The 18,304-nt window shown below is 48.7% G+C and overlaps 1 protein-coding gene across 1 annotated transcript in view; it reads left to right on the top strand.

Moving 5' to 3' along the window:
* Window positions 1-16,959, top strand: part of bcl11aa (BAF chromatin remodeling complex subunit BCL11A a) — a 64,373-nt gene extending 47,414 nt beyond the window's left edge. The window contains exon 3 of the mRNA XM_012819888.3: window positions 13,051-16,959. Within this exon, the coding sequence (XP_012675342.1) occupies window positions 13,051-15,218 (2,168 nt within the window). The 3' untranslated portion in view covers window positions 15,219-16,959. The remainder of the gene's footprint in view (window positions 1-13,050) is intronic.
* Window positions 16,960-18,304: the final 1,345 nt, after the last annotated feature.

Genomic DNA, 18,304 nt, shown 5'->3' on the forward strand with positions numbered 1-18,304 from the left:
TGCTTTTTTCCACCTCCTAATGACTGTGTTTGTCCGTCTGGGAGAGAGAGTATGCACAAGGAAAAAGAGAAACCGTTACAAGTGCAGATTCGACGCTGCTCCCTTTTGTGTCCGTAGCTCATTAGAAGCCAAAGGCTCCCTCCAGCAGGGTAATATGTTTCCCACGATCATCAAACAGATTCCCTTGTCCAGGGAGGGGCAGAACTTGGAGGTAATGGAGGAGTCGACGCGGGCTTCACGCAAGGCTGGCCAATTATCAGCCAACACTTACAATTAGCTAATTTCCCTCCCTTAGTAGAAATTATCATCTAAGTTACCAAGGCCGCACTGTTTTTTTTTTTATTATTGTTTTTATTGGTGAGTATTTTACCTTTTAGAGTGGTAATTGTCGGAGGCCTTGTGTGCCTCTCGCTCACCTCTCCTCTCCCTTGCTCAGGTCCATGAATAAATAAATCTCAGTCTAATTAATTGATGCGTGCAAAGCGATGTAGTTTGTGCAGTGATTAATTGGGCTATTTATGCATATGAATGTCATCGTCCTCTCGCCGTGCCTTCACGTCATGCCAGCACGAGGTGGGAGTTGAAGCTGTGTGTGTGTGTGTGTGTGTGTGTGTTTGTCATGGCCAACCTTGCATCTTTGCGTTGGTGCTTGCTCACCACTGTGCTGTGTCAAAGTCCTCTTTATCCTCTCCTCCTCCAGTCGATTTTTTTGTTTTCTTTTTTTCCCCGCATAGTGCCTTTGTGGAAAAAAAAAAGGAAAACGCAAACCCTCCCATACTGTAATTTGTGCGCTCTGTAATTTTGACATTTTGGTTTGGTTTAAGTGTAGGCTGCATTTGCCACCATCAGTACTTCAGCTTTTGCCTTCATGGGGAAACCGAAAGGCCGTAGAAGAGGAGAGACCGGGAGAGGGAGAGCGAGAAAGAGAGAGAGAGAGAGAGAGAGAGAGAGAGAGAGAGGGAGAAAGAGGCAGGGAAAAGGGAGCGTGCGCCCCCTCAATACTTTTACGCTCGAATGGTTATATAAAGCTCCGGCCATTTAATTACAATCATAAACACAGTTTAGTAGGGTCTAGCTGTATTATTAAAACAGAGTTTACGAGATACGGCGGAAATGTATTTTTTTTCCTCGCGCATTGTAGTCTCCCTGGGTGGATGGCAGAGGTTCCTCTCAATGGGGAATTGCATTGCTTTCTGATGCCTCACTATCCTGAATCTACCCATCCAGTCATAGACTTCACAGACAAAACCTGTGTGTCTTCATAGGATTTTCACACAAAACACACACCACACACACACACACACACACACACACACACACACAAACACACACACACACACACACACACACACACACACACACACACACACACACAAACAAAAACAAAAACAAAAAAAATCACCAAACTTCACCAAAACTCATACACACTCATACACTCACACTCATACACAACTCATACACTCACACTCATACACACTCATACACTCACACTCATACACACTCATACACTCACACTCATACACACTCATACACCCTCGTACACTCAAGATGAAACACAGAGGCAGTGCAGCAATGGCTAGACAGTAGGCGTTGCACTAAACCGGTGACAGGGGTGTGTTGTGTCCATTGTTCACGGGTGTCCACGCTAAATTGACTCACACATAGGAAACCATCTGGACCCCCCTCACAGCCCAGCTATACACACACACCACACATACCACACACACACACACACACACACACACACACACACACACACACACACACACACACACACACACACACCACATCGGCACTCTGAGCCTTTAATATCAGCAGAATCTCCTACCATCCCCAGCAGTGTTCCTGCATCACACACTCACTCTTGCTCCCATTGCTCCAAGCTTGTTTTGATGTGAGCCAAAAAAGACCTATGGAACTAACAGGCTTGGTGTTTGCGTGGGGAGAAGGGGGGAGAGAGGGAGTGTGTTGTGGGTCCCAATTTGAAATCCAACTCCCATCTGAAACATTTGCTCTTTTTTGGTGGAGGGCCATTAATACCAGAGAGATTGGCGGGGAGGCTGCTGGGCTGTTTACGATGCGCTGGCTCCTTGTTTCGTCGTGGTATTTTGAAGTGAAAGTGCCCTGTTTCTGGCCAAAGTCTCCCTCCCTCCCTCCCTCCCTCCCTTACACACACACACACACACACACACACACACACACACACACACACACACACACACACACACACACACACACACACACACACACACACACACAGACTCTCATCTGTGTAGTGACATGCACGGGTCACATGGCGAGCGAGTGCCAGGGGCCTGGTGAAGCTCTCAGTCTGGAACCCAGCAGGGGATCCAAACAGTGAGGCAGAAGGTATTGATATTTCTCCTCAACACGCTCGGGCCACAGACTCCCTCAGTCCCTCATTACACAGTCAATTTGTGTGTAACAACCCCCCACCCCTAGCCCCACCCCCACCACACATACATGGCCACACACACGCGCGTGCTGCACACACACACATTTGGCAGCAGACTTATTCCATAAATACACACCACATACTCACCCACACATACATACATACAAACACACACACAGGTATATATATATATATATAAACACACAGACCAAGCAGGGTGTGCAGACAGCCTGGAACTCTGATTGTTCCTCTTGAAGAATCCATATCTCTTACAAATCACAATTTTGATGAAAGTGTTCTTAAGGCTTTTTCTGTTTAGTCGACAGTCTTCCCAAGAAAATAGCAGAGGAGCACTTAATGAAATACTTGAAGCCGTTGTGAAATTAGGCTCATTGTTGGTCTTAGCTGCGGGAATCACTCTGAAGTATTCCGCAATTACAGAATCAGTGGCTTCACTCCCCGCTAAAGCTCTCTCTTTCTCTTTCTCTCTCTCTCTCTCTCTCTCTCTCTCTCTCTCTCTCTCCTTTCCTCTCTCTCTCTCTCTCTTTTCCTCTCCTCTCTCTCTTTCCAAGTGTGAAGAGAACAACAGAGAGAGAGAGAGAGAGAGAGCTAGAGCAAAGCAACCAAAAGTGGAGCGCGGTTAAATCCCTCTCTCGTAAAAACTCAGAGCGCAATTGTAGATTTAAATTAAAACCTTTTTTTACATTGGAGAAGAACATGCATGATACTCAGCAGTGCCTACTTGGTGAAACCTCTTCTAGGTGGTTATTGCGGTTCACAAAAAACGGAAGAGGGGAGTCAGGTGTGTCTAAATCCCCCCCACGCTTAATTGCTTTTGCGGTCGGACGCTGGCAGGATCCGGCTATTGGGGAAGGATTACACACATAATGGGGAGAGCGGGAATCCCAGCAGGACACAGATCCTCGGCAGATTCCCCCTTCACATCTTCTGCCCGTCGTGGGCTGAGCCTGCGTAGTCCCCCGGGCGCACCCAAAGCGGAGGCAGAGTGGTGATTGGGCGTTCTCTAAAGGCAAGGGTGGTGATTGGGTGTTCTCTTAAGGCAGAGTGGTGATTGGGCGTTCTCTAAAGGCAGCGTGGTGATTGGGCGTTCTCTTAAGGGAGGGTGGTGATTGGGCGTTCTCTAAAGGCAGCGTGGTGATTGGGCGTTCTCTTAAGGCAGCGTGGTGATTGGGCGTTCTCTTAAGGGAGGGTGGTGATTGGGCGTTCTCTTAAGGCAAGGGTGGTGATTGGGTGTTCTCTTAAGGCAGAGTGGTGATTGGGCGTTCTCTAAAGGCAGCGTGGTGATTGGGCGTTCTCTTAAGGGAGGGTGGTGATTGGGCGTTCTCTTAAGGGAGGGTGGTGATTGGGCGTTCTCTGAAGGCACTGGCTGCTTTTGTAGGCTCTGCTGTGTTTGTCTGTGGAGTGCGGCCTTCTCAGATTGAATGGATCATCCTTTTGTCTTTTTAGTACTCCCACACACACACACACAAACACAAACACACACAAATACACATACACAGATTACATATACAGATTACGATCCACATAAAATATCTATGTCCCTGCAAGTAATAGTTTGAATACAAATGAACTCGTACACAAACAGGGACCAGCAGCATTCTCACTCCCGTCCCCATCAAACATACCCCCCACCCCCCACATCCAGACCCACACAAACATACCCCCCACCCCCCACATCCAGACCCACACAAACAGGCGGTGGCCCCTGAGTCGAGGGCGGTAGGTCGGGCTGTTATCAGCGGCGCCCGTGCTCCACTGCCTGGGCTCGCGGGGTGGGCCGAATTCTGCACACTGTTAATGGAATGCGGAGCTATTTTTACCCCCTGCTCAATATGCAAGGCGAAAAGCGCCTCAATTTCACATCTCTCTTATCTGGGTTCAGGAAAGTGAAAAGTAATAAGTGCGAAAGTCAGATTTTTGCCAGCCTGCCCAGGTTAATTACTGGCATGGTTCTGCCTAGGAGCGCCAGCCCCAGTTATCACAATATCTCTTTCAAGTGAATCCATTGCCCCCCCCCCCCCCCCCCAACCCCCAAACCCCCTCTTTCCCCATCCTCCTCTTCTCTCCCTCTCTTTCTCTTTCTCTCTCTCTCTCTCTTTCACACACACACACTCACTTTCCCCTCTCTCTCCTTGTTTCTCTCACTCCCACATGAAGTATGCAGTTAATGGGCAGATTAGACACCATTGTTTTGATGTTAGTGTGTGCTCTCTGGAGGTCGAAAAAAGCCTCCACAATGTTTTTTTGTTTTTTTTTCAGTGCGTCAGACAGTTTGAGGAGCCATTTAAATTCTCCCTGTCTCTCTCTCTTTTTCTTTCCTCCTCCTCTGTCTGTTTCTCTCTCTCCCTCTCTCTTAAACACACATGCAAAACTCTACGACACTTCCTGCGTCCAGCTTTTGTCCCCCTGAACAAGTGCTGGTCAAACAGGCCTTTGTTTGTGGTCAGTCACTCGGCACGTTACAAAGAGTCTGGGCCCGGACAAAGACCAGAGTGTTTGTGCGGGTCTCGGGGCAGCTGGGCTAGAGAGAGCAGGGAATACTGATGCAGGCCAGACACACACACATACACACACACACACACAGACACACCCCCCACACACACACACACACGTACACACAGACACAGACACAGAGTGGATAGGCCAATGACAGACCCGCAGCCTTGCAGACATGTGTCCCATTGACACAGAGTGCAGGCCACCCCATGAGAACACAGCAGTGTTAGCCGTTAGCCTAAGCGCCAGGCTGAATGAATGACTCCGAGCACCGGTTAGCCGTTAGCCTAAGCGCCAGGCTGAATGAATGACTCCGAGCACCGGTTAGCCGTTAGCCTAAGCGCCAGGCTGAATGAATGACTCCGAGCACCGGTTAGCCGTTAGCCTAAGCGCCAGGCTGAATGAATGACTCCGAGTAATTACTGCCTAAACCAACTAAAGCACACAAGTGACAGCCATGAGAATGGGCGTCCGGAGGAGACTGACACAGAGCCCCAGATCTTAGCTTAGATATTGATTTAATATGAGTAATACGCACTAAAATTAAACCCTGCTGCTTTGTGTGTGAGACACCGAGAGACGTGTGTGTGTGTGTGTGTGTGTGTGTGTGTAATTCGTTTAGCTAATTATAACCTAATATATTTCCAGGTTGGTAGGAGGCGAGGTGAGGAGGACAAACCAGACGTAAATATATTCAGGAGCTCTTGAAAGCATAAGTCGCTGATAAAATTCCAAAAATGATATTACATGACATTGTCCCCTCTTCCCCTGCGCTCGCTAATCCCGTTACCGCCTTGTTCCATTACTTCAATTACTATTATCTGTGAGGGCTGTTTGAATCTTAACAGAATCGCAGAAGGACAAAGCTAAACAGAAGGACAAAACAAAAGAAGGCCGGGGCTTTTGCTGGACGATGACAGCAGGGTCCGTGGTGGCCCTGTTTTTAAAAGGGACGTCTTTTTATTTATGGCTAGGGGAATGCATGTGCGGTGGTGGGGTTTGTTGTGGTGTGTGTGTGTGTGTGTGTGTGTGTGTGTGTGTGTGGTTGCATTCTCCACCATTGTTGCTTGCATTGTGTTGACGCAGCCGGTTGTGTGTGTGTGTGAGGGAGAGAGAGCATCTACATGTAGTGGGATTGGTGTGTGTGGTTTGGTGGAGATGGAGTGGAGGTGGGGGGCAGGGGGTGTTGGCGTGTGTGTGAGAGAGAGGCAGACGAACAATGGGTGAATCTGCATGTCCGGGACACTGGGCAGACCAAGCTGTTTTAATCTGGCATCCATCTTAGTCTGCCATCCCCATCGATCCAGACGGCACACATAGAAATGCAGACCCCCCCCCCAAAAGCCAACTGTAGACGTTGCACTAGATATGCATACTCTTTTTCACACAGACACACACACACACACAGTCAGTGTGCTGTCACTGCACTGATGCTGTCACATAATGATATTGGGTTTTGTCATTGGAATTATTTTCATTTTTCAAATGCTATTGCATAACCAATGTGATTGTGACAAATATTAAAATCACTTACATCACTTAGATTATTTTTCTGCAACCCCCCCCCCCCCCACACACACACACACACACACACACACACACACATCAAAGGGAATCAAAACTGAGGCGATCAATGCGGGGGTGGAGTTTTATCGCATAGCTAAAGGTTAACGCTGGATACATTTTTACATGGCCTACACAGCCTTTCTGAAATTTGCAAGTGTTTTTCACAACTTGGCAGTTTTTTTTTTTTTTTTTGTGCGCCATTAATCTATCTTTTCAGCGGTGTGGCCCCCTGGAGAAAGATGTGAAAAAGTAAAGGGGTGGGAAAGGAGAGAGGAGAGATGGAGGAGGAGGAGGAGGAGGAGGAGGAAGAGGGCTACTGTGCATATTTCGTTCCTCCATGTCTCACATTTCAGCTCGAGACTCCTCTCCTTCTCCCTGCCAAGTCTGCCCGTCGCTGTAATACTGCCTTATTCTCTGTCAAGAGCCCTTGTCAGACTTTATCTAACTGCTGCTTATTTTTGGTCTGTGTGTGTTTACGTGTGTGTTTACGTGTGTGTGTGTGTGTGTGTGTGTGTGTGTGATGATTTAGCTGGATTAGTGAGGCTGTGTGAGGATGAGCTTGGCTCTGGTTTTTGAGTAGGTGCACAGGTGGTATGGAGGGGTGAGTAGGTAGAGGGATGGGTAGCTAGATGGCTAGATTGGCGAGAGGTAGCTCTTCTTTTCCTGTGGCTTGGTGCTGTACCACAGCTCTTGACATTTTGCTGTATTAAAAAAAATGGAGAGAAAAAGAGTGAGAGAGAGAGAGAGAGGGAGGAAAAAAACAAAAACCTGGCAGCGCGCTGTGTGCCCATTCCGCCGCCGTCTGTGAGTGTGTCGGTGGCGGCACTGCCAACGGCCCCCACGCCTGCTCCGGCAAACTGTCACTGGCAAGCCCTCGCCATCGCCGTGACGACTGGCCGTACTGACCCTCATTGGCCACGGAAGCGGGAGGGCTTTCTAATTAACTGAGAAATTGGTGAATTAGAGCACTGCCGCTCCACAAGCCCCCCCCTCCTTCCCTTTAAACGCTCGGGGAAAAAAAAAAAGTGTCAAGCCACAGATTATCATTCCGTCGAAACAAACTCCTGGATCCTGCCGTCGCCGTGAGACCAGATCGACATGGAGGACCAGTTTTTTTTTTCAGCTCTCCTCTCTCTCCCCTCTCCTCTCTCTCGCTCTCTCCCCTCTCCTCTCTCTCGCTCTCTCCCCTCTCCTCTCTCTCTCTCTCTCTCTCTCTCTCTGACGCATATTAAACAGCTGTGAAGGCGACACACTCCCCTCCCTGCCTGCCTGCCTGCCTGCCTGCCTGCCTCTCACTCTGCAGAGACGTCTCCAGTGCTTGCCTATAACACACACACACCCCCACCCCCCACCCCCACCCCCCCACCCCCCACCCCACACACACATGTATGAGGGGGCCAAAAAGGAAAAGATGGAAAATGACATAAAGGGAGTATTCGTTTTTTACTCTCCCGAGGAAATTAAAATTAGACTCGGAGAGGAGGGAGGAGGGAGGAGGGAGGAGGTGGTGGTGACTGGTAGAGGTGGAGGTGGAGGTTTGGGGGTGCGGGGGGTGCGGGGGGGGGGGGAGCTGTGGATAGTGTGGGAGGTCCTTTGGAAGTGGGAGGATTGGGAGAGAGGCTAATTTCCTTTGGCACGGTGTTGCTTTTTAATTCCTCCCTATAAAAATCTCCGGAGCCTAAAAGCAGATTATCGGAGCACCTGTCTCCCGTCTCCTCCGGTCTTCATTTACCACCGACTGTGGCAATCGCCGTCAAAAATGGAGGAAGGAAATAAAGAGTGAACACGCACGAGAGGAGATCGCTCCGATCGCAGGCCCGTCAGGCGCGACGCCTGCCACGGCATGTGTTTGTCTCCGTGAGCGGCGGCCGTGCCAGTCAATAACCCGTCGGCCTGCGCAACACCAGCAATTATTGCCCCAATTATTTGTCTAGTTTGATGCTGGAAATGTCAGGTGAAAATGATGATTGCACATTTCACCGGGCCGTGGCAGGTATAATCAGATGAACCAGAACGGGCTAAAAGTGGAGGTGCCATCCTCTGCCCTTCAGAACCGTCTCCTCCATCGGCCGGTTGAGATGCCCCCCTCTTGGGTTCTGTTGCCTGTGCGCGCCGACACACAGCCTCCTTTGCCTGTCAGTCCAGAGTCTCTCTCACTCTCTCTCTCTCTCTCTCTCTGTGTGTGTGTGTGTGTGTGTGTGTTCAAAGCTCAATCGGATTTATGTGATATGTTACTTCAACACTTGCTCTCGTAGGAATATCTGGAAAATTAGCCAACCGCCTCTCGTTGATAAAAAAAAAAAAAACAAGGGTCGAAACCAAAGCGCATTTTAATTAAAAGCAAGAAAACTCGTTCAGCAAATCCTCCACACCTGAGTGCTGTCAGTGTGTGCCTGCAAGGAGAGAATGTGCTCAAAAAAATATCTTTTGCATGATGACAGAAAAAATATATACCAGGTTAAACCCCGCGCAGGTGGTGACAATTAACTGCAATTTCCGCAGATTGTAATGATCCATAATTTAGCATGTGAAGCTGGCCTTTCCATGAGCCCCCTGTTAAAAAGTTGTGGGCAGCTCTGCTTTGGCAGACACACACACACACACACACACACACACACACACACACACACACACACACACAGGGGCTTTTCAGCTGTTGGTCTTTAGTGAGATTGTCAGGAGACAGCCGTGGGAGGAAGGGGCACAGGCCAGAGATGTGGTGTTATTTCTCCATGCTGTGTTCTCTCTCTCTCTCCTCTCTCTCTCTCTCTCTCTCTCTCTTTCTTTCTCTCTCTCCCCATCAACCAGCCCTGGCATGCCACCCTCCCCCTCTCTTACTATCTCTCTCTCTCTCTCTCTCTCTTACTCTCTCTCTTTCTCTCTTTCTTTCTCTCTCTCTCTCTCTCTCTCTCTCTCTCTCTCTTTCTGTCATGTCCTCCTCAGATATATGTGTGGCATGTACTACTGTGTATTGTTAACTCAAAACATATCGCGTTCGAATGTTTACATATTATCAAAAATCTAACGGTCAGATTTTTGAGCACTGACTTCTAAGATGGCTAATGGCATGATTGAAAGAAGTCACCAGTTTAGTGTTGATTTGTTTTTTTTTTAATTAGTTTTGAACTGCAAATCCGTGTGTGATGGCATTTTCATTGGAGTCGCTGGCCAACCCTTTTCACACCCAAAGGCCTGATCAGTTTGTTTTCTTGTCGTCATGTGACATCCTCCCATGCCTCCCCTTCCGTCTCTCCCAGTCACCAGTGAGTGTTGCACATGTGTGCCTTCATGCTACATGCCAAGATGTGTACCAACAAAATAAAGAAAAGGGGGGGAAAAAAATCCCGCCATGACTGCACAAAGGGGACCCGGGAGTGTCCGGAGGAGGCTTTCTGCCACTGATCGCGGATCGTTCCAGAAACGCCCCCCCCATTTGTGTGCATTAACAGGATTATCCTACAAAAACCGCAATGTCTCTGGCCGGCCTCCCTGCCACAGAGCTGCATAAAGGGGGGGTTGGGGGGGGGGGGGGGGGGGGGGGGCTGGCCTTGTTACATGCTTTGCTGGCTATTGAAGACTTCAGAGAGATGAGGGCGAGAGAGAACTAGAGAGAGACCCATCAGAGGGAAACTAGCACCCAGATAAAAGGCAACGCACCCCACCACAATGCCCACACCTCTCCGTACCTCTCCGCACCGAACCTCTCTCCACTTCATGTCCATACTATCTCTCTCTCTATCCCTCTCTCTCTCTCTCTCTCTCTCGCTCTCTCTCTCTCTCTCCTCTCTCTCTCTCTCTTCTCTCTGTCTGCATCTGTATCTGTCTCTCTCCTGGGATGGGTAAAATGGTGAATTATCTCAGTGAAGAGGCCCTGGGTTTGTGAGAGGAATTAAATGCATCTCCCGTGTCCATTTCCCCCATTTGCCGTGGTCATACTCTTACGGATGCCAGCTCTTCTGGGTCATCGCTTGACCCTGTGTGTTTCTGGGTGGGGGAGTGTGGTGCTGGTGGGGGCTTGATGAGTAGTAGTGGTAGATTGGTGGTGCTGAAATTTGAGATAGTGGGGGCAGGTACGGTCCCCTTTTAGTGGTGCTAATTTGTCAGGGTCAGGCTTACGTTCATTAGCCTGTGATAAATATCCATTTCATGTCTGTGTTTGTGCGTTTGTGTGTGTGTGTGTGTGTGTGTGGGCACATTTATTGGTATGTGTGTGTGTGTGTGTGTGTGTGAGAGAGAGAGTGAGCACCGTGTGCGGTTTGTGTCCTTTTCATCAGTGTGTGCTTCTTCCTCTGATTGAACCCCTCTGCTTGTTTACCTGTTTTCGCTTGGTATGCCTTTCACGGCACTTTGTCTAAAATGCTTTTTATTTGGCAAATTTATCAGCCGTAATTATCCCAAATGATTCGCTCGCCTTTGACAGCTTTTTCAGCGTGATGCTGATGCTGCTGCTGCTGCTGTTGTGTTTTTTTTTTTTTTCTTCTTTCGTATGGATGGCGAGGCCGGAGCGTTCTGAACTCTGAAACACACGTTGAGGATAAATTGGTAAATGAAGCTTGTGGGGGCGGCTTATATTTCCCATGGTGCTAATTCATCATTCGTTCCGATCACTACATACAGTGCGTCCCGTAATGAGTGCGTCTGTCTTTGTGGGCTGGAGGCCTTGATGGCTGGGCTGGTGTGTCTCATGCTGAAAGAGATGTCTTGTGGAGGTACTATGGAGAGAAGTGGATCCTCTGGCCAAGGCTTCTGCTGCCGTCACTGAGGGCTGAGGACAGGAGAGTGTGTGTGTGTGTGTGTGTGTGTGTGTGTGTGTGTGTGAGATTGTGTCGGCGGAAACGTGGAGTAATTCGTTTCCGTGCCAGGGTCTCAGTGGAGCTGGGCACGGAGTGAGAGCTCTCAGGTGGACGCTGATGACGGTGCGGTGTGTGAGAGAGAGTGTGTGTGTGTGTGTGTGTGTGTGTGTGTGTGTGTGTGTGAGAGAGAGAGTGCTGTTAGCTCTGTGAATTTATTTTGGGAGAAGACGGCCAGTGGGGCACCAGCGCCTTGAAAAAGAAAAAAGAAGAAAAAAAAACGTTTGTACCTCCGATGTACGTGCTACTGTACGGCCTCCATCTCACACATTTAATGTTGAGAGGCTCTCAGTGGCACACCACTTTATAATCTAATCTTGTAAATGAGGCGCTGGAACAGACCTGGGTCCATTTAATGAGATTACAAATCCATTGTGAAGGAAATCACAGGTCATTGTCCAAGTGCCATTGAAAGTCAATTATTGTTTTAAATGTTCCTTCACTGCCTCTGTTGTCTGTCCTGGATGCTTCATTCCACAAGGGCTGAGTGAATTTTATTTCTCTCTTTTATGTTGAATTCCTTTTTTTTTTGCTGTTAAAAACAAAGCGCTAGGATTTTTCAGCTTTCGTAAAGGGGGGGGGATGTTTGGCTGTTGAAAACCATAAATAGAAAAAGCAAAGTAAGTGTGAATATGAAACATATGCCTTTGGTGGATTAGAAGCAGCTGATTTCAGACAGCCACACGCTTAAACAGCCAGTGAATACGCTTGTGAAAACACACCCATGAGCTTAAGGTCTTCTCCAGCGGGTTGGTCTCGTCCCTGGCATTGGAGCAGAGGCCTGAACTGTCTGAGCCTTACAGTTAACACCCCATTTTTTATTTCGGCTGACTTCTTTTTTTCAGCTTGTAGAAGAAGAAGAACAGTGTTGTTGTCTCTCTCTTCCACCCCTCCCCTCTCTCTGTTTTATTGTGATTTATTTATATTTGGTTTGTGCTTCGTGCCTCTCGTCTGTTTTTCATTCGTCGGCGCGGCAAGCGTGTCCAAGCTCTGTGGGGAGACTCTGGGCTGTTTGGTTTTTCTTTCTGCCGGCCTGGTGCTGGAAAAATGGCGGAGAACCAAACGGTGGAGCACTCTGCCGTCACGAGCGGTGCTGCCGCGTGCTGCCGGCCTCCAAACCCCCGCTGGTTCTGCTCTCTCTCTCTCTTTCTCCTTTCCTCCGTGTCTTTTTTTCCCTTTCTTTAGATCTCTTTTACTTGAGTTCTTTTTTGTCTTTTTTTTTTAATCAGAGCTGTATTTAGAGCTATGTGATACTTTTATTAGGGAGGTCGACTCATTGTTAGTGCTGGTGGTGGGGTATGAGCAGGGGGCTGAGGACAGGAGAGTGTGTGTGTGTGTGTGTGTGTGTGTTGCTGTGTGTGTGTGTGTGTGTGTGTGTGTGGCTGCGATAGGGAGCTTCATGAATGATTAAACTGAAATCACTAGCCATTTCACCCTGGCCTCTGTGTGCCAAAAGGGTATATAAGGGGAACTCTGTGTGTGTGTGTGTGTGTGTGTGTGTGTGTGTGTGTGTGTGTGTGTGTGTGTGAGCTCAGATGTACTGGAGCATACTCGGCGCCCTCTTTTACAACACTTTCCAGTTCAGTTACAAAGTGAACTAGTCATTTTCAATAATTTCCTTGCAAGTGAAATACTTTCAATGTTTCTGGTTGAAAGCGCCAGACTGACCGTGTCCCCTTCTCTCCCCTCTCCTCTCTTCAGGTAAAGATGAGCCCAGCACCTACACTTGCACGACCTGTAAGCAGCCCTACAGCAGCGCGTGGTTCCTGCTGCAGCACGCCCAGAACACGCACGGCTTCCGCATCTACCTGGAGAGCGACCACGGGAGCCCCCTGACCCCGCGCGTGGGGGCGCCCTCGGGGATGATGGGCGGCGACTGCCTCCCCTCCCAGCCTCCCCTCCACGGCATGCACCTGCCCGAGGGGAGCCCCTTCAACCTGCTGCGGATAGCCAACTCCTTGTCGGGACGCGAGGGCAACGTCGGCGTCGGCGGTGGCGGAGGAGGTGGCGGCGGTGGCGGTGGGCGCTTCCCCCCGACCCCGCCGCTCTTCAGCCCGCCGCCGCGCCATCACCTGGACCCGCACCGCATGGAGCACCTGAGCCCCGAGGACCTGGCGCTGGCTACCCACCACCCGAGTGCCTTCGACAGGGTGCCGCGCCTCAACCCCATGCCGCTGGACCTGCCGGCGATGGACTTCTCGCGCCGGCTGAGGGAGCTGGCCGGCAACAACGCGGGCTCCACGCCGCCTCTCTCCCCGAACCGGCCCAGCCCTATGCAACGGCTGCTGCAACCATTCCAGCCGGGCGCCAAGCCGCCCCCGTTCCTGTCCACGCCACCGCTCCCGTCCATGCAGTCCCCCTCGCGCTCCCAGAGCACTCCCACCGGCTCCCAGCCGGGGCAGCAGCAGTCGGGCCAGCTGCAACAGCCACCGCAGTCCACCACGCCCCTCAACACGCCCATGAAGTCCTGCGAGTTCTGCGGCAAGACCTTCAAGTTCCAGAGCAACCTTATCGTGCACCGGCGGAGCCACACCGGCGAGAAGCCCTACAAGTGCCACCTGTGTGACCACGCCTGCACCCAGGCCAGCAAGCTCAAGCGCCACATGAAGACCCACATGCACAAGTCCTCGCCCACGACCGTCAAGTCCGACGACGGGCTCTCCGGCACCAGCTCGCCCGAGCCGGGCACCAGCGAGGTCCTCGGCAGCGCCAGCAGCGCCCTCAAGTCGGTGGTGGCCAGGCTCAAGAACAACCGCATGATCAAGATGAACGGCGAGGAGGCCGAGGAGGAGGAGGAAGAGGAGGAGGAGGAGGAGGAGGAAGAAGAGGAGGAGGAGGAGGAATGCGAGGAGGAGGAGCTGGAGAGCGAGGGTGGCATCGGCCGCGGCAACAGCTACCCCTTCGGCCTGAACCTGGAGGCGGCGCGGCACCACGAGAACAACGGCGGCCACGGACGCGTCCTGGAGGACGTAATACCGCGCTCGCTGCCCGAGGTGATGCAGGGAATGGGCCTGGCGGCCAGCATGCAGCATTACAGCGAGGCCTTCCACGCGCACAAGCGCGCTGCGCTCGGCTCGGAGCACAACGACGCCGCACACCGGGACCTGTGCGACGGCGACTCGGCCATGGAGTCGGACCGCGTGGACGAGGGCTGCGGCTCGGCCATCAACGGCCGCGGCTCGTCCCCCAGCGAGGCGGCAGCGGCCGCCGTGGGCCTGAGCAAGAAGCTGCTGCTGGGCAGCCCTAGCTCGCTCAGCCCCTTCAGCAACAAGCGCATCAAGATGGAGAAGGACCTGGACCTGCCCGCCATGCCTACCATCCCCAACTCAGAGAACGTCTACTCCCAGTGGCTGGCCGGCTACGCCGCCTCGCGCCAGCTCAAGGACCCCTTTCTGAACTTCGGAGATTCCAGACAATCGCCTTTCGCCTCGTCCTCCGAGCACTCCTCGGAGAACGGCAGCCTGCGCTTTTCGACGCCGCCGGGCGAGCACGACGGCTGCGTGTCCGGGCGCAGCGGGACGGGCAGCGGCGGCAGCACGCCGCACCTGGGCGGGCGGCCCGGCTCCAAGGACGGCCGTCGCAGCGACACGTGCGAGTACTGCGGCAAGATCTTCAAGAACTGCAGCAACCTGACGGTGCACCGGCGCAGTCACACGGGCGAGCGGCCGTACAAATGCGACCTGTGCAACTACGCCTGCGCCCAGAGCAGCAAACTGACACGGCACATGAAAACGCATGGCCAGGTGGGGAAGGACGTTTACAAATGTGAAATCTGTCAGATGCCTTTTAGCGTGTACAGCACCCTAGAGAAACACATGAAAAAGTGGCACAGCGACCGCGCCTTGAGCGCCGAAATCAAATCTGAGTAGCGGGGGCACGCGAAGGCACGTTTTTTCTTTTTATCCCTTCTTCGCTAAAAAGTAAACCCCACCTCTCCCGTGACACTCTTGTAGATTTGTCCCTCCCCTCTCTTCCTCTTCCTCTTTCGCTCGCCCAGTGGGAACTAAGACAAAGTGCTTGGCACCAGCACACTCTGTTTCATTTACGTTGAATGCATGATCTGTATCGGGGCAATACTACTTGCATTGACGCAAAACTTCGAGCCTTTCTCTTGTGCAATAATTTACATGTTGTGTACTTTTTTTTTTCTTTTTACTTTCCCTTTTTTGATAATTAGACAGCATGCATGGTATGTTTTTGGCTAATTTGAAAAAAAAGAAAAAAATTGTCCCTGGTTGGTTAGTTGTTGAGTAACTGTGTTGCTGTTTTCTTGTTCTGTTTTTTTATTTAAAAAAAAAAAAAAAAAAAAAAGAAAGAAAGAAAAAAAGACCATGCTGCATACATTCTGTAATACATATCATGTACAGTTTTGTGTTGTAACATGGAGGACAGCAGTCTAATACTTAACCCTCTATGGATGGGTTGGGAATCGCACTTAAACTGGTCTTTCAAAAAGATGTTCAGTCCACATAGGGTGAAAAATATAAATTGGCCCCGTTACAGATTTAAAAGCAGTGACAGCCATTGCATTTCTTTGGGGAAAAAAAAAAAAAACGACAACAAGTCATTAAGATCGAATTTGTACTATCATTTGGTAAAACAAACAAAAAAAAAGAGTGCCTTGGATATCTTGAAACTGCATTGGTTAATCTTCCTATTTGCTATAAGCTTGGAGTCTCAGCTAGATACTGGAAAATTGATTCATTTGGTCCACAATAAGGTTCTTGCATCAAGTACCTGACTGCTGCAGTCAACTGTGACTAAAGAAAGAGTTATAGTAAGACAAGAATCTAAGGAAAGTTCTAGTTAATCATCATTTAGCTACCTATAACATTGTATACCTTTTTGAAATGCTGAGGGTTTTTTTGTTTGTTTGTTGTGTACACGGTACATGCGTGGAATCAAAGCTAGGTGTTATTTATCTGTCGTTAGTACAGGTACTGGTGACGCAGGTTCGAAAAAGACAACCATAAGCTGATGTGACACACTCTCTTCAAGGTCTTGCCTATCTAGCCTCACAAGCGCGTGTTTATTTCTCGTGGAAGGCAAGAGTGAGATGTCACTAGAATCGACACAATCTAGTCTTAACCGGACTTGGTTCCCAAGGATGCATCTGAACAATTTTAATTTTTTTCTACGTCAGTGATGATTAACTATGAATTTACCTGCAGATCTATATCAAAATTTCTTAGTGATGGTCACAGTATTTATTTCCTGTGTTCCCACAACAAAATATGGCAAGAAAAAGAAGTGAAAATCCATTTTTTTTCTCCATATGCTGTGTGCTATTTTGTGTTTGACATTCTAGAGGAGATCTCTATTCATCGTTGAGTTGCAGCGTCCACCCCAGGTGCTGGTGAGAAAGCACTTGTCACTCGGCCCAGAGAGTCTGTATCGTCTGCTCCGATTGGTGGTACAGCAGCTGAGTATAAAATGTAAACTGCTTGCTTATAGGACAAAAAAGTGCACTGTTCAATTTTCCCAGTTTACAGGTATTCATTTTTGTCAAGGGAAAACATATTGTAATGCTTACAATTGAAATTTACAATGTCATTTTTTATTATCATTATGAGGTTTAGGGACAGAGAGAATTTGCTGCCTGCCACCCCCCCTGCCCCCCCCCCCCCCCCCTTCACCCCCAACAACCCCCGCTACAGACACTCCACGAGAGCCCCACTCGACGACATATCCATACGGTGCCCAGGGCATAGACTCCTTCGCTAGACCACGAACGATTGAAAAAAAATAAAATAAAAGAGAAAACTTGCTGCTTACATTGCAAGGACATTTTTTGTACAAATCTTTTTTTTAAGTATAAATATTAAAAAAAGACTTTTTGAAATAACACTTCATTATCTTATTAGGGGAAACTATATTTAAGTTTGTTGTTGTTTCTCTTTCCTCTCTTTGTCTTGGTGGTGTTCAAGACTCGATCACGGTATATATTAAAATGGGAAAAAAATCTGTGACCGTTTTTATTTTTTTGTTTGTTTTATTTTTTGCCTTGGCTATTCACAGGTCTTCAGGTCGAATTAAACTTGCATTGGGGAAAGGTTTAAGATTATATATAAATATATAATAGAGATCTTAAATATAGGAAAATGCACACTCATGTCAATTCCTATGCTAAAACACATTTATGGTCTACTTTTTCTGTATTTCTAGAATGGTATTTGAATTAAATGTTCACCTAGTGTAGGCACTATAGTATTTATATTGAGGCTTGTATTTTTAACTGTTGCTTGTTCTCTCTAAAAGGTATTATTGTACCTTTTTTGGTAGTGGAAAAAAACAGCAAGCTGCCACGGTATATTTTTTTAATTTGGCAGGATAATATAGTGCGAATTATTTGTATGTTTAAAAAAATAACGAAAAAAAAATCCAATAAAAAGATATGTGGCATTGTATAAAGACGGACCATGAGATGGTCACTCCTGGAGGAGTCCTTTGCGAATGTCCACACTAGCTAAAACAGGTGGTTGTACATATCTTCTGTTTTTGTTTTTGTTTTTGTTTTTGTTTTTGTTTTTTCTTTTTGAATTCTCCTCTGCTGCCATGTAATGCAGTGATGCAAGCTGATGTTGGGTTGTTCTGTAGTGTGCTTTCCTGTCCTTTCACCTGTTCCCCCCTGACTACATTCCAGCATCTTAAAGAAAACAAAATGACTTCATATGCAGTAAAGACCAGTAAATAAATGAGAAACGTGGAAAAAAAATAAACAAATTACAAAAAAGAATCAATGTTTTGCAGGTTTTTTTTTTTCATTGCCAAATCCTAAATGGTGCTTTATATTTAGATTGGGACGACTTTCATATGCAAAGCATATTTAAAAATGATATGGATCTAATGGATAAGGCCGCTTAAGTTCATACTTTTTTGTAAATGGTAATGCGGAATATTTTGTTATCAGCCTTTTCTATTCTTGTTCTGAAAGCTGTTTGTTGTAACTTGAACT

Source organism: Clupea harengus, chromosome 13 (genome assembly GCF_900700415.2).
Source record: "Clupea harengus chromosome 13, Ch_v2.0.2, whole genome shotgun sequence".
Classification (NCBI taxonomy): Eukaryota; Metazoa; Chordata; class Actinopteri; order Clupeiformes; family Clupeidae; genus Clupea; species Clupea harengus.